General features: G+C 39.5%; 1 protein-coding gene across 1 annotated transcript in view; it reads left to right on the plus strand.

Moving 5' to 3' along the window:
- Positions 1-14695, plus strand: part of LAMA2 (laminin subunit alpha 2) — a 472624-nt gene that overhangs the window by 402871 nt on the left and 55058 nt on the right. Inside the window, exons 43-45 of the mRNA XM_074948401.1 lie at positions 7387-7503; positions 10986-11168; positions 13954-14108. Of these exons, the coding sequence (XP_074804502.1) occupies positions 7387-7503; positions 10986-11168; positions 13954-14108 (455 nt within the window). The remainder of the gene's footprint in view (positions 1-7386; positions 7504-10985; positions 11169-13953; positions 14109-14695) is intronic.

Here is a 14695-nt window from a genome sequence, read left to right on the forward strand (position 1 = left end):
TAAAAGATCTGCTCTGGAGGAATGACTTGCGGGAGATTCTATAGTCTGTGTTACACAGGAGGTCAGAGTAGTTGATTAGAATGGTCCCTTCTAGCCTTGGAATCTATGGATACCTGAAGAAGTTACACAGCTATATTGGAACAGTCATTTGTTATGGACACTTCTCCACAGTGCAAGATGTCTTGTGCTCAAAGTAAAAAGTGAGGACAGAATTTTGCTCAGATATGAGTGAATTCCATATGCATATATAAGCATATAACTTGGCCTGGAAAAAGCATATTACAGTATAAATTATATATTTAGAGGCTGTTTTAAAATACACTCCAATCAAAGTTTCACTCCCATCAAAACTCACAGAAGTGAAAGTGCAAATAGTGTAAAGTATTTGCAAGACAATTTCAGTCCAAGAAAGGGACATTTATAAATTCACAAACTAGGTTCTCATCTACACTCACTCAACCCCACTGAAACTGATGGGTTTTCATTAGGATTCTTTAATAATGATTTATATTAAAATTGCTTTGTAGAGGCATAAAACAAAGTTTCATTGCATGGATTCTGAACATAATTAAATATGGTCTCAAATTCCACCGGCCCTGCAGAAATCAATTAATATTTGTGCCCTGAATGCGGATACAGCAGAGTAAGAGCAGTGAACAAATTTCCCACCTCCCCCTGCTTTTACATCAAAATAATCTTATGTATGAACATAATCCCTCCTGTATGTGTTGGCATTTCTGTGATGGGAAGTGAGAGCTGAGATTAAAACTAATAGAATGAAACCTACTTAGGATTCTTACAAAGTTGCCTTCTTCAGAATCCCTACTGGAAATACAGAAGTGAAAGATGGATGATGGGCACTCTATAAAGAGCTGGTAGACAGAAGTGATCATTAGTTTAGAATTTCTCTCTCTGCACTACAGGTAGTACATTAGTTAAAGTAATGAAAACCCGTAAACCACTCAAATAATCTATCCTCCAGGAAGCCAGGCCTAAGGTATGACGGAGATTGGAATGTTTTCTTGCTACATTATGACATTCTCATGATTTGTGGCCAATTACACTAGTTATAAAATGGCTGTTAATCAGAAAAATGCCATATATTACTTCCAAAAACTGCTGAAATAGTCCTTACAGAGAAAAACTTCTGACAGCAGCTATTACAATGTAGGTTTAGTCATTTCTCTCTCTGTGGGACTGAGAGTGAGAAGGAATAAACTTGCGGGGAGAAGTAGATTCTATTTGTAGTGCTTTGCCTACATGTAGAGTTTCAAGAATTTGGCTGTGAGGGAGTGAATGCAGCTGCCTGCCAGCTTTTCTCTCTGTCTGTCTGTACCTTGACAGATTCTCAGCTTGCCAGGAGCAATTTGTCTTGCTTATAATTTTGAATTTACATTTTTAAAAATATGGTTGCTCCTGTGCAGATTTGAGATTAAATATGGAGTTTTGTCCGAACAGATCAATGAAAAGTGAAGTAAGATTGTGTACAAGCTCCCTTTGAGCTGGAGATGTAAAGTCAGGTGGCTTCTGAAATCCAGCTCATATCATTTTCTTTAGTTTAAGAATTGATAGCTTGAGGAGACTCTACCCCTCTGACAACAGGTGAACATTTTTAGTGAAAATATTTCACTTCTGACAAGTACAGGTAAATCTTATGCAGGGATTTTGTCCTCACCTGAAGTGGATTTTAGCTGATCTAGTGTGTTGTAATCACTAAATGGTTACACATAGTAGAGCTCCTGTATTAATTTTGGTAACCAACATACTCTTCAATACAAAAATTACAATCAATAATAAATATAAAATTTTTTAAGTAAAGATTGACCAACATAGGCTGCATCTCCCTCATTACATCTCTATTTCTTCTGCTTATTCCTGTCTACTGTCTTGTATATTCTGTAGCTAAAGCATTAACTTGGGACTCATAATCCTCTTTATAGGATAAGACAGTGGGGAGCAAGAATTCTATTTGCAAAGGCGCAAAACAAATGTAGTAGAAGCAGCAAGATATACACATAATTTCACCGGCTAATTTGGACAGCACCCTGCCAACAACGTCTACTGTGCATGCAGTTTCTATGGTTTTAAAACTACTCTTTAAAAATATTCTAATGAAGCTTCCTTTCCCATTCTTTGGTGTCACATTTAACTATGTGTTCTTTGTGATGGCATCTTAGACAATTTCCCATGAGAACATGCATTCCATGTTACTATAAGAAAACTATATATGTTAGCAGCCAAGTGAAGGTATTTTAATGGTGCCGTGTCATCAGCAATTACTCAGTGCCCCCAATATATAAAATCTGCAGAGACCTAAACTATTCCTTAGATATATAAATAGATAAATCATCCTCCATTTATATGTAGCTCCTTAATCACCTACAATACTCAGGCATATGTGGTGCCAGATTAAAATGTGGGGAAATGGTTTTGCTCTTATGACTTTTTTAAGTTTGTTTCTTTTTCTGCTGAGTAGACAATGCTTTATCCCTTATTGCTATGCCACAGAAACATAAAATTGATTTGGCCATCTTAATCCAGGTCACAGGAACAGGTGTCCACTGCACAAAACACAATCGCAGCCAGCACTAATTGGCATTCTTGTGCAACCCCCTCACAGAGGCTAAGAACTGAATCGGTATACAGGGATCAATCCTGCAAGGCATTCAGCCAACTCAATTTCAGTGGGAGTTGAAGGTGCTCAGCATCTTACAGGAATGAACCCATTAACTCCTCCCAGGCCAGAGGTAAAGCATGTTAACTGAGCAATGTGGGCAAACTTGTATTGCAGCTGCTCATGTTGTACCTATTCTCAAGCTACCTGAAGGATTTTGGTCTCCAGCATCTTTCAATATTAAATATTTAAAGAAGAGAAAAAAATTCCATGTTAAATGAAGCCAGTGCATGTCATGATTAATATACAACATACCTGCTCAATACTTAATAAAAAGTACTGTCTGAATTATAGATTTACAACAGGTTACTTCCCAATATGGCCTTTAAGAACTTTATTACTTAGCAACACTGTTAAGAGAACTTCTCATGAACAGTGGTTTTAGGAGCTCCTCCCCTTCCCTCCCTTTCAGCAAGGGACTCCCTTAGGGCATTTATTTATGGCTTTATTCTTCTAATACTAAGAAAACAATTAAAAATGCATTTGATAAATTGAAAGGAAAAAAATATTAAACAGATGGAGTTTGAATATTCAAATTTAGGAGTTCCGGAGAGACTGAATTTATTAAAATCCATAAAAATTAGTTTGATGCTATGGTTACAAAACTGGAAACAGAGGTCTCGAAACATGATGTTTCAGAAATATAGGAGGGGAATAATTAGCATAGTTTCTGGATCTGGCAGGCTAAAGAGGAGGAAAGGAGACAATTTAAGACCACACAGCAAAATTACTAGAAACACCACCTGAAATGAATAAACTATGTCAGAATTATTTTAAAATGTATACACACTAATATTCCAAAAAGGGACCAGAGACATTGGGGAAATAGGCAAATTTAGAAAATTAAATGGATCTAATTAAAACTGTTTGGAAGCTGATCTTAGTAGACAAGAAATTAGCTCTGCTACATTCTCTGATCATTTGGGGTAGATTCAGATGCCTTTACTCTTGTCCAGTAGCACCTTACTAGTAGCCCCACTGACTTGACTATTCAATGAGATTGGAGAGTTTCAGAACCTGGTGCTTAAAAATACAAGGCACCTGGGCATCCAGGGCTAACCTTTGTAATTCAAACAAGATCTTTCCTGGGGCTTACTGCAGCCTCAACTCACCTCGCTTTCTCCCACAGGTTGCCCAAACAGGGAGGCTACCTCCTGTTCTATGTGGGGCACTTCCCAAGAGTGAAGCCTTAGTTCCACCCAGCTCAAAGAATTTCCCACCCTCCTACCTTAAATAAGAGAAGCATATTCTTCCCTGGTTGACATTTCAGACAGTCTTGGAGTCCAAAATGTATCTCCCACTTACATGCCCCCCAAACATTGCCCCTCCCACAACAGCAGAAGAGGTAGAGGTGGGGGCCTCTAGTGCACAAGGGCTTGATCCTGCAATGTGCTGAGTGCCCCCAACTTGAAGGTGCTTTGCACTTGGCAGGATCAGATCCTACCTGGGTAGTTAAATGGTTTTTTTCAGGGAGCCATAGATTTGCTTGGACTAGCTCCCCATCTTCTCCTAATTCGAGGCCAGCTCCTAATCCCTTTCTTTTTCATCCTCCATCAGGATGACTGTTCATGCTCCAGTGTCTGCTGTCCCTCAGCCCTCTTCCTTTTCTACCTGTGACTGTTTCTCTCTTTCTGCCTTTTGTTGCACTGCCTTTTGTTGCAGAGGTTGTGCGGATGCATGTGCTCTTTTGCTCTCTTTTCTACCCATTTTTTAAAAATACAACTTTTTTAAAAGTGCATTCTACTAAAAAAGAATCTCACTTTATAAGGCCAGTGTTAATACTGTTCTAATAAATCACCTGGAAAGGGACAAAAACCCTAAATACATATCTGTTAACTCACTACAATAATTGATCAATCAATCAAAGAGACAGCTATTGTGCTGCCAGTAGAGCACATGGGGTTCAAGCACAGAGTATAGAGTCTATCCAAAGATATTCAGAGTACCATAGGAAGACTGTACACTTTGCCAGTTAATTAAGAAAGCAGGAAAATAAGAATTTTTTGACACACAAAATCATTTGATTCCCTGATAGTAAGTGATTGGCTAGTTTTGAGGGTTACAAAAAATCTTCAAGCCTTTTCATAATCTACAAAAATGCATATCTTGGTTTTATAGGTAATGTACAATTTTCTTAGATTTTATTTTTAAAAAATAACAATTTGTCTTCCTATCTGTATACATCCATCTTTGACAGATTTTAATCTTTTATAATCTATTGACTGGTTTCTCACAAGCCACATCCAGGAAAGTTAATACCCATCAGTCCTGAGAAAAACAAATATGCTTTCTTTTTTAAAAAAGAGCTTTGGAATTCTGTAATAGTCATTGAGAAAATTAAAATTAGTTAACAAAGTTCTTCAAATCCTCTTGTCGTACTATATAGTTCTGTATAGCAGCTCACACAGAGGGGTCCCAAGCTGTTCCAAGCCAGTATATGCTATTGTAACACAAACAATATTAATAATAATTGTTTCAGGCCAGTGTGAGACAGAGACAACTGAGACACTCTTTGCATAGATAATGTAGAGTCAAATTGCTCACACAGTAATTCTTCTAATAGTTTGGTAAAGTGGACAGTACACTGAAACTATTTAATTTAATCTTGAACCTTAGGTAGGCAGTATGAGATTTTTTTCGGTCTGTGCCACAAATGTCTCAAGTCTCTCCGATAATTTAACTCACACTGGGAGCTCTTTTGACCCTTAGTCAGCCTATAATCACGTGACCAGAAAGGTGACTTTGATCTGGTCTGGCAGACACCACAGACATCTGTTTGGATAAGTATTCAAACTTCTAATGTGTTTAATTTCACTGAACTTGTACACTTTTGAAGGTCACAGTTAGAGTTTATACCCCATCCCCTTTTCTACAACTTATTCTCCATCTTCTGCTATCAGTTCAATCAGTTATTCTGATTCATGGAGTGCATTGGAGCCAAGAAATTCCCACCTTTCTGTTCCTCAACTCCAAAGAGCTCCATAATAATGGGAATAAGTGATTAAAAATGTCCCCCCAAATAGGTTTTTTCAGACATAACTAGCATTTTTCCCCCAAACTGTACGCTGGACTTTTTGAAATAAAGATTTCTAAATAACTTCAGTTGGAGCCTCTCTCTGAAGAGTCTGAAAAATCATTTTTATGTAGCATGTTGTTCCAGCAAAAATATCACTGTTATGCAAAACAGTTTGTGAAGAATATCGACTTATCTGTGAAGGATAATGTCAGTTTCATCCTTCATGTACTGATTATCACATTGCTGATCCTCTGGTTTGTACTAGTTTTTCACTTTAAACAAATTTTGATATATGCTTTTAGCTACAAACAAGTTTCCCTCCAAAAAATCAATCTGCATATTTCATGATAACTTTTTCTTGATGTAGCCTCCTAATATTGATCATGATGCCGCTAATATGGTTTCATGCCCTTTCTCTGGACATTGTATCAGTAGTTGTTGCCTTACTTTGAAAAAGTCCCGCAAGAATTGGGAAATAGCATGCTTATGGTGATAGTACACTACCCTGATTGTATTGTTTTGTCACACAAAATGGATGAACCATTGGCCTAGGGCAGACACCTGAAGAAGAACTTGTGAGGTTACCATAGAAAAGTTTAATGTTGCCTATCTTTAAAGCACAGGTCTGGTAGTTTGGCTTCTTGGGTCCTCTGCCCGGTTTGCCATTGACTCACTGGGTGGCCTTGGATAAATCAGTTAACCTCTGTCTGTCTTATTTTATACTTACAGGAGTGTTGAGTACATAAAAGCCCTTTGAGAGCCTTAATAAAATCTCTCTATAAGCACCAAGTATCACCATACAATAGTCTAAGGAAATCAAGCACTTAGATACAAAAGAAATAGGTGCCTTAAATACAGAAGATAGCATTAGTAAACTCTGGAACTGAGTGTTACATATGTTCATTGCAGTAACTTAGTAAATTAATTAAATATATGTATATTGATGACAAATGGGTTGTTCATGGTCTGTTCTATTACAGTACATACCAAATGAATGTGTAAATGTAACCCATGCCTGCTTGGTGTGGCACTCTGTCCCCGTCTAATGGCACCTAGACGAGGGGTGGCCAACCTGTGGCTCTGGAGCCATGTGCAGCTCTTCATAAGTTAATATGCGGCTCCTTGCCTAGGCACTGACTCCAGGGCTGGAGCTATAGATGCTAACTTTCCAATGTGCTGGGGGCTGCTCACTGCTCAACCCCCTGCTCTGCCCCAGGCCCTGCCACCTCCCCTGTGCCTGCCGTGCCCTTGCTCTCCCCCCGTCCCCACCAGAGCCTCCTACACGCTATGTAACAGCTGATCGCGGCGGGTGGGAGGCATGGAGAGGGAGCGGGAGGCACCGATTGGTGGGGCTGCCAGTGGGCAGGACGAGCTGCAGGTTGGAGTGGTGGGAGCTGATGGGGGGCTGCTGAAATATTAGTGTGGCTCTTTGGCAATGTACACTGCTAAATTTCTGTCTCCTTCTCAGGCTCAGGTTGGCCGCCCCGACCTAGACCATGTACAGATTGATGAGTCTGCTACAGGCTTGGCTAAGAGCCGGATGGTTTTTAGCTCATGCAGTAGAGACTCATACACTAAACTTCAGAGGTCTAGGGTTTGATCCTGCCTGCTGATGACCAGGGTCTGTCTGTGTTACATAAACACAGCACAGTGAAAACAATGAGTTAAAGCTTTTTTGTATGTGTACTCTCTGCAGAAAATGGGGTTATCTTGAATAGTATGCAGAACAGGTTGAAAAATGCTGATGAAAAGAATTCTGATCTCCTGAGAGCTTTGAATGACACCTTTGGAAAGCTGGCAGCCATTCCTAAAGGTAAGTACAAAAAGTGCTGAAGCACTGTGCTCAGCTGTGCTTCATTGTGTCATCTTGCATCTTTTTAAAAATGTGTATAGGTGTTATTCTTTGTCTACATACACTCCATCCATTGGCTGCTATCTCATTCACAATGAATGTATGCTGTGTATGAGAGGGAAACTGAACTGAACACAAATGCCTGGTGTTCATTTGCATTTTGGGCTTGTATGGGCTGCTGTGTTTTTGTCATTCTCAAATGGCCCACTTCTGGAAGATAGTACTTCTGGAAAGGAGTGATGGCGTACTGTTAGCCAATCAGTCTTTTTCAGAAGCTGAGAGTCATCCCTGATAGTACCTGTTTTCAGAACAGTGCTTCCCAGAATGGTAAGAACGACGATAACGGCATCAGCAAACAGTTCAAAGAGACCTGGGATAAATAACAATCTCAAATTGCCCAAAGGACTCCAGATAGTCTGTATCTAGAGAGACCCAAATGACTGAGTCTTTTTGGACCATCTATACTTCAGAATACTACTCAGTCAACAGTGAATCATGGTAGATTCTGTAAATAGTATATCATTTTTCCAGCACTGTCATTTGTGAAATAAATAAATGATTGTGTGTCCCATACTAATGGCCCTGCACTTTTTTATATATAAACATTGATACATGCAGAAATAGAATATATACACATGCTAATGAACTATTGCTCTTTTACCTTAGGGCTTGTCTACATGGGGAAATAGCTCAGAATAGCTATTGTGGAATAAGTATTCTGCACTAGGTCCCCATATAGACACTTATTCCACTTGAAGAGTTCATGGATTAAGCTAAACTGTACAAAGGCACTTTTAGTGCACAATAAGAATGTCCACAGAGAGCTAGTGTGGAATTGCTTTTGCACTTTTAATTCACACCTTAACTTATTTCACAATCACTTCCCAATGTAGACAAGCTCTTAATGAATGATTGCTCTAGTAATTATTATTAAAATAGCATAAGAGTGTCATCCTCAGCATCTCAGGGGCTCACAACTTTGTCCTTGCTCTGACCTGTTTCCTTTTTGCCTTCGACATCCCTTTTCACATCCTACACTGTACCTTGTTGCCCTCTCTTTTTTCTCACACTGGGGCCTCCATGCCTTCTTGCATGTTGACCTTGTCCCTGTAACTGCCTTTCTGGTCCAGTGTGCCAGCTGTCCTCACTTTCCTTCCTTAAAATTCACCTCCTTCATTAGCTGTCCACCACTGAGTTCTGCTGCTATGTTACCTGCTCCTGCTGTCATGCTTGACATTCTTCTCCCAGTAATATTAAATAATAGGAAGAGTAAAACACAACATTGATCAAAATCTGAATTAAACCTAACAACTTCAGAAACAAAACTGTGTGATCCTTATTTATTGTATCTGTCCTCTATTCCCCACATCTCCTCAGACCATTGTCTTCTGTCATTACTTGCTGTGCTGTGTCTTATTTAGACTATAAGTTCCTCAGGACAGGGACAGGCTTTCTTCTATTATCATAAAGTGCTATGCAACTTATGGTACTATATAACTAATAGCAAAGAGTCTTTCATACTCATTAATGTGCAAGAGCTCCATATATTTGATACTTTTTGTGGTGCTAGTAAGGGACAGAGAAATACATTATAACTTCATTATAGTGGACACTTACAAACTGAATGCTTGTTTAAACATTCAAACAAAACATTCAAACAAAACCAAAAAGCTCTATCATCTGTTTCAGAATGTAGTTTGCTATGCCTGTTCTCTCTAAAGAACTGCTCATTGTTGTTATGAACTGAAAAAATGCCCTGGAAATTTGCACCAAAAAAAAGTTATTATCTATCCATTTTGTGGTGTTGTCGAAGTATGGACTGCACACAAAGCTCTGTGCAATATTTTTCACCAATTCATTTCACACATTTTTGCATCTTCCAGATTTCATGTAACTGGAGATATTTATATTTTATTCACCCAGATCCTTGAAATGTTTCATTCATGAGATTTTGTGCTATGTCATGCGCACTTTAGTTAATTTTGTGAAGTTACTGCTACAGTTACTGGTGTGACTGTGTGCAGATAGATGTCTCAATCAAGCAGAATGGACCTCAGAAGGCCGTCGCCTTTAGGAATACTAAATGTGAAGAAAGCAGAAGAAATATGAAGTAATGGCAATGTAGATTAGAGTTAGAGAGTTTTTGCTCTTGGGACAAGGACACAAGCGCACAAATGGCGTACTTTGTAAATATGATTAAAACGAAGACTAAAATCTGTAGCAAATAAATGTCAAAGATAGGAAAATGTAGTAAACTGGTTATCAAACAGGGGAATTAACAAGGAAAAGCAAACTGCTCTAGTCATATCCCTGGCTCATCAAAGATTCAACAAAACAGAATGGCCTGAACCAATAATGCAGACTTGACCAAAAAAAAAAAAAAAGCTCAGCAGGAATCAAAGTAGGAGGGCAGTTCACCTTAGGACAAGGACCCACATGCTTAGGAAAGGGTGTATTTTATAGTGTGATGAAAAGTAAGTACAAGGTATGCAATGAATAAATGTCAAAGGAAAGCAACACAGTGGCCTCAATTTACATTATTCTAAGGTAGACATCACACAAGGAGGTCAGAAGGAATACACTCAGGCACTTCGGGGAAAAATAGGTAAAGAAATCCCACTCTTATGCTTGTAAAATATTATTAATGATACTATAGTGTTAAAGGGTTCAATTGTATTTCCAAAACAAAGCTGGCTTGTCAGAACCAGCCCACCCAGAGGGTGCTCTGGGCAGTATCCTTCCTCAAGAAGCAGAATTCCTCACAGAGTGCAGCCTAAGTGAGTTGTCTAAGGTCAAATGGGAAGTCTTTGGTGGAACAGGAGATTGAACTCTGATCTCCTGAGCCTCAGTTTAGTGCCTTAGCCACTGAGCTCCCCCCTTTCCTAATCAGTAATATCTAATAGCTTCCACAGCATTTTCACACCTATCAGTGAAAATCATCTCGCTCAAAACTTTGTTGCAAAAGGAAAAAAATGCTCAATTTCATACAGTTCAGGTAATTTGTAAGGAGCCACATTTTGATGAAAAATATTATTACCACAAATATTTCACTCAGCTGTAGTTCAAAGTAACCATAAACTATAGAGCAGCAGCTGAGTTATGTGGATCATGTAGATTAATATTCTGTACTGTCTTCACCAACACATCAAAGGGCTCCCCCTACTATGGGTTCTGAAGATCATCACTTTCATTCTCAAGGTTAATCAGATATTCCTAGCACAGGGAAAGGTTTCATAGAAAAATTAATCTGGCTAAGAAGATGTTTCATTCTCTACTTTTAAACAGGGCTGGATATTCTGTTTGTTTGTTTGTTTGTTTGTTTGTTTGTTTGTTTGTTTGTTTGTTTTTAAAGATGCAACTGTCAGGTCAAGAAAGACAGGGGGTCTGATTCTGCCATCTGTATTCACGACTGCTCTGACATTTTGATCCTTTCTTGCGCACAGATACAGCTGTGAAGGTGCAAGCAGCTAAAGATAAAGCTGGACAAGCTAACACCACTGCAAATGATGTACTGGCTAGGATTAAAGACCTCAACCAGAACCTCCTTGGTTTAAAGAACAACTACAGCAAATTTGCAGATGATGTGGCCAAAACAAATGCAGTTGTGAAAGATTCCACCAAGAACAGTAAGATCTTTATTTTGTTTGTATGTTTTTCCCCTCAAAAGAAAGATCTTTCCCTGCTGCCATGATGTGATTTATAGCACATCACTATCTTTTTTGTTACAATTCAGTACATGATCTTACTAGAGTACACTGCTGTAATAGGAATCTTTTTGTATAGCCTCCATATTATTATACAGGCCTTAAAGTTGGAAAAGCTTTTGAATCTAAAAGATTGCTGCTGGTAACCGAAGAAGAAAGTCTAGCAGCTGCAGAATGAACACATAGTGGATATATTTGCTCCAAAAACTATTCCTTAAATGGATAGAGGTGGGAGAAAAATCGAAGAAGCTATCATTGATTGGAGATTCCATCTCTAGATTCATCAAAGCTTCCCTCCCCACCCCAGTGCTAGGTTAATCAGCTAGAGAGTTCTGTTAGGGATACACTTCATGACACCTTTTATATTCATTATATATATTCATATATATATTCATTTTATACAGCATAAAGGCAGTTCTGAGGCACAATAATTAAAATGGACTTCCAGTGAGGTTGTTTGTTTGTATTTTAGCATTGAAGTGACTCCTGCTATCATGTAGTGATGATTAGGTTAGAATTTTCACTGATCCTTTGTGTTTCATGGGAAAAGTTCAACAATTTAAATTGCAGCATGCTGCATAGTTCAATAAATCCCAGATATAATATAATTTGTTGTGTTCAGAAACATGTTGTCTCAACAAAAAGACAAAAGGATCTGTCTCTTAAAGTTGGAAGCCTAAATTCAGTCACGTGGATGAGTGATCAGATTGGCAGTTAGGCACCCATTTATCCAGTTTAAATGACAGTAAATCTTCCCAAGTTTGATAACTAAGTTCTAGTTGTGTATTTCTGGCTGTGGGGTGAGTAGTGGGTAATGAGTTTCTCCAAACAAATCCTGTCCTGTACGTTACTTGACTTTTAAAAATATTATCTTGCAATATTTTCTTTTGTTTCTCTCTTGTCTCTATACCTTGCCTACAGAAATCTGTACGTGTGTATGTGTGTTTATATATATTTGATGCCTCATTGTCTACCACAAAAGCTTATATATATGCGTGTGGGTGTGTGGTATATATATTGCTATTTTTCAGTGTCTGATGCCTCATTGCCTACTGCAAAAGGTTTTGCATAGTGCCACATTTTAGTGCTGCATTAGAACATTTACTGTTTTAAATGCTGCAACAATGGAACTAAAGATTTAAATTATTCTCACAGGATGTACCATAAGCAATATGCCGTATCTGAAAGTGAGAAGAAAGAGATTAACATAGGAGCTCTTGTTTTTTCTCAAGAACCTGGTGACTTGTGCCTAGCGAGGGGTGAACCTTAAATATCTTTATTATCCTGTTTGAATAAACATCCAAAATTTGGATATCTGTTTGGACCTTATCCAAACTTTTCGAGGCTGCCTTCCTACTGTATTACTGGTTTGCACCCTACTATATCAGCCACACACACTCTCCTTCCTGGACTCCAGCTGCCACGCAAGTCAGACAGGGCTAAAAGTAACTTAAAGGATTTACCGGTATGCCGGAGTCCTGAGCAGGGGGCAGGGCCTCAACCAGAAGAGGTGTGGCCTCAACCTGAAGAGGCGGGGCCTTTAAATCCCCAGGCCCATTAAATCAAGATTTAAAGGGCTCAGGGCTCCGGAGGCGGTAGCGTTGGCTGGGAGCCCCGGGCCCTTTAAATCACCCCCAGAGCTGTCAGCTGCAGAGGCGAGTGGGGGCTCAGGGGTGATTTAAAGGGCCCCGGGCTCCAGCTGCCGCTACCACAGCGGAGCCCCGGGGCCTTTAAATCACCAACGGAGGCCCGGGGACTCCCAGCTGCCACTGCTATCCCGGGGCTTGAGGCTCTGGTGGAGATTTAAAGGGCCAGGGGCTCCGCTGCAGTAGCGGCAGCCGGGAGTCCCTGGCCCTTTAAATCACCACCAGAGCCCCGCTGCTGCTACCCCAGGGCTCCGGCAGCAGGGATTGGGCAACAATTTAAAGGGCCCATGGCTCCAGCTGCTGCCAGGAGCCCCAGGCCCTTTAAATCGCCGGCCTGGGGAAGCCGGTCCTGTCCGGTATGGCGTACCGGCAAGAGCCGGTACGCCATACCGGACTGGACCGGCTTATTTTCACCTCTGAAGTTGGATGTTTAACTCTTCAGATCTTCTAGAGATCGAGAGAGATTGAGAAAGCTGTGGGACTACTGAATGGCTGTATGTGGGAGGGAATTTCAGTCGTCCTAGGACTCAAGGAAAGGAGGAGAGAAGATCCTTATGTAAACTAATGGAGTTCATCTGAGAGATGGGAAAATATATACAGTGGCTAATATTCTGTATAATATTTTTAATCACAATTATTGTCGCACATGGGGTAATCAGAAACTTGTGATCAGGATAAAAAATTTTCTAGTTGTGACCATATAACTAAGTTACAAATTAATTATCTAATTATTATGCAAATTAATTAATTGCTCTTTTAATCCAACGTTTCATTAAAGCAGGTGTAAAGAAGAAAGGTAAACTCTGAACGTGGAGCTGTATTGTACCACAGTTTTTTCTACCAGTACCATTCTCAGACATAACTATTGAGCCATACCGCTGTCATTTCCTCACACTGCAATTTTAAAATCAGTCTAAAAACATTCCTAAAGTTCTTATCCCCTTGCTTGTCTCAGGAAGCTGAATTTTCAGTCAGAATTCTCTTGGATTTTGCTATTGGTGTTTGTGTCCACTTTATCAGACTCTCCCTTCTAAATTTCTGCTTTTTTTTTTCATATGAAGTTGCTGACGCAGATGCCACTGTTAAAACCCTAGAAAAGGAAGCAGATCGGCTACTGGATAAACTCAAACCAGTCAAAGAACTTCAGGATAATTTGGGGAAAAACATCTCTCAGATAAAAGAACTGATAAACCAAGCCCGGAAACAGGCCAATTCTGTAAGCACGTCTTTCTCAGTAACTCTATGTGGGTAGTTTGTATCCTTTCATCCAGCAAAAGAAGCCATCCCAGTCCAAAATTCCTATGGTAAAGAGTGCAGTATAAATGTCTAGATAGACAGAACCCAGGGTATCTGATGTCTGCTTTTTCCCTATGGTTTGCTCCCCATTTACAACACAGCCCTGTTGAATGGGGAATACTTATAGGAATGTTAGTACGACAGGACAATTTGGGGGTAACATGGATAAGGTTACAAGGAGGGGTCACAAAGGAGAAAATGTCCCTCATTCAATAGTTGTGCACAAATTAATACTGAAACAATACCAAAAAGATGTTTTCTGCCTCAGCATAGATATTAAAAACCTAATTTTGTAGGAGTTCCATTACTTATGAAACATATGGGTTTGGCGGCTTTTTGGCCCCTGGTTGGACCATCTCAAGCTAACTGAAAATGTAGAGTGCACTTGCTTTCCCATTTTCTTGATATTTACTTCTCTAGGTAATAATTTAATAGACCCTTGTGCTTGAGATAAGAGCATATTTCCTTACCTGGTTACTGAGTCCCAAGTCTGTATCTCCAATGTAA

Source organism: Natator depressus, chromosome 3 (genome assembly GCF_965152275.1).
Source record: "Natator depressus isolate rNatDep1 chromosome 3, rNatDep2.hap1, whole genome shotgun sequence".
NCBI lineage: Eukaryota > Metazoa > Chordata > Testudines > Cheloniidae > Natator > Natator depressus.